We start from the raw sequence: 2428 nt of genomic DNA, 5'->3' as shown, positions 1-2428 counted from the left end.
CTATTTATATATACATTTGTTTAAATTTTATCTTTTCCATTTCAGAATGCCAGCAGCAAGGAAAGATCCTCGGTACAGTGTGCAGGATATCATTGCAATCATCCAAGATGGAGAGAGTGATGTGGACATACCCCTTGATGACACTGATGCAAGTGATGAGGAGTCAGACAATGATCCCTGTGTGGACAAAGAAAACCAAGAGCCGTCTGACTGCCCAGCCAATGTGGACATTGAGCCCCAAGAAAATGAACGCATCATGCCCCGTGACAGATATCGCTGGCAAAAAAAGGATTTTATCAGTCCCAATACTGATTTTTCTGGTCCACCTGTCACGGACAATGTAACCTTCCTCCACACACCACTCCAATACTTCCAAAAGTTTGTGTCAGAGGACATGATTCAAGCTCTGGCTACAAGTACAAATGAGTACAGCATTCAAAATGATGGAAGATCTGTTAACACTAATACAAAGGAAATACAGAAAATGTTGGGCATGTACCTGAGGATGGGCTTGGTACAAATGTCTGGAAGCCGTATGTACTGGGAGACAGATACACGGCACCCCCCTATTGCTGATGTGATGCCACGCAACAGATTCCAATCTCTGTTGACAAAATTACATTTTGTCAACAATTTGACAGTGTCAGAGATTGAAAAGAGGGACAAACTCTGGAAACTCAGACCATGGCTTGAATCATTCAGGGAGAAATGCCTGCAGGTGGTACCAGAAGAGCACAATTCTGTGGATGAAATGATGATTCCTTTCAAGGGGAAGTTCAGCAGCATCAAGCAGTATATGCGAGGCAAGCCACATCCATGGGGGTTCAAAGTATGGGTGAGAGCTGGAATCTCTGGCATGATGCTTGACTTCGATGTTTACCAGGGCAGCAAGAATGGAATACGCGTCAAATCTGAACTTGGATTGTCAGGTGATGTTGTATTGAAGCTTGCCTCCACACTTCCTAAGGGTCAGAACTACAAGATCTATGCAGACAACTACTTCACCTCTGTTCCACTGGTAGTGAAGCTCCTTGAGCATGGAATCCATTATGTGGGTACAGCCAGCAGGTGCGGCTCCCTAACTGCAACCTTGAAGATGAGAAGAGCTTGAAGAAGAAGGGTAGAGGAAGCTTTGACCACAGAGTGGAGGGGACACAAAACGTCTGCGCTGTGAAATGGTATGACAACAGGGCAGTCACACTTGTGTCATCCTTCACTGGACCAGAACCTGTGCAGGAGATTCAGCGCTGGGACAAAGCCACCAAAACCTACATTGACGTTGAAAGACCTTACATTGTGGCTACCTACAACAAATACATGGGAGGTGTGGATTTGTTGGACTCATTTACAGCAAAATACAAGATCACCCTGAAATCCCGCCGATGGTACATGTACATCTTCTGGCACACCATCACCCTCGCCGTGGTCAACGCCTGGCTCCTCTACAAACGGCACTGTCAGGCTCTCGCGATGCCAAAGAAGGAGATGCTAAACATGAGAAAGTTCCAGGCACAGCTAGCATCCTCTCTCATCCTGGTAAGAATCTATTTCTGCTATTTGCCATGTTTTGCGATATCTGCATGCATTTTTGACACGTGCATGAATTGATTATTAATATTAATATTGATTCTTCTCTTTTCAAATCAGATGGACACAACACTCACAACTCCAAAAAGAGGACGTCCATCATCAGGCAGCGGGAACCCAGACGCAGCAGGGAGTCCCTTGACTGCTAGGAAGAGACCATCCTCAGATGATGGGAGTCCAAATTGTCCGTCCAAGAAATCATGTGCACACCCCCCACTCGATGTGCGCAAGGACCTCACTGGACATTTCCCCATGAAGGTCAAGAGAGGACGCTGCAGACATTGCAGTAAAGGGTATACGAATACCCATTGCAGCAAGTGCGATGTTCGCCTCTGTTTTTCAGAGGAAAGGAACTGTTTTTGGGACTATCATTGTAAATAAAAAGTTCTCTTTGCTGGAATAAATAAAAACAAACTGTTCATAACAACATGACTGAGAGTATTTTTCATGTTATACTGTTCTGGGATAAAAGCAAAACCCTGCAAATTAATCCGTAGTCCTATATTGTTGTTCAGACAATGAGTACACATACAGGAAATTCTGCTCCCCATTTGGCCCAATGTTGCAATATTACAACATTTCTGTAAAAACTTACTAAAACATAAAATTTTTGAAAACACTTCATTTTCAGCCTCAAAGGCCTCCTACAACAACATCTGAGTGGTTTAAAAAAAATTTTTTTTAGTTTTTTTCTATATTTGGGTTTTACAGGGTTAATGAGATCAAGATGTCTGGAAAGTTTTCAATCCAAAATTATCTGGAATTCCTTGTGTGTCTGTTAAAAACAATCATTAAAAACTTACAGTCATACCATCCAGCAGAAAAAAAAGGAGTTTAACTC

General features: G+C 43.0%; 1 protein-coding gene across 1 annotated transcript; it reads left to right on the top strand.

Annotated features, from left to right (window-relative positions):
- The first annotated feature begins 859 nt into the window (after nt 1-859).
- On the top strand, nt 860-1971 carry LOC119787492 (piggyBac transposable element-derived protein 2-like). Its single transcript, XM_038291383.1, has 3 exons — nt 860-1055; nt 1097-1536; nt 1648-1971. Exons 1-3 carry the CDS (start codon nt 860-862, stop codon nt 1966-1968), a joined length of 957 nt encoding a protein of 318 aa, XP_038147311.1. The 3' UTR covers nt 1969-1971.
- Nucleotides 1972-2428: the final 457 nt, after the last annotated feature.

The sequence above is a fragment of the Cyprinodon tularosa genome, unplaced genomic scaffold (assembly GCF_016077235.1).
Source record: "Cyprinodon tularosa strain WSP-4 unplaced genomic scaffold, ASM1607723v1 ctg3, whole genome shotgun sequence".
In the NCBI taxonomy this organism is placed as follows: Eukaryota; Metazoa; Chordata; class Actinopteri; order Cyprinodontiformes; family Cyprinodontidae; genus Cyprinodon; species Cyprinodon tularosa.
The sequence above is the reverse complement of the archived record's forward strand: the minus strand, read 5'-3'. Positions and strand labels throughout refer to the sequence as shown.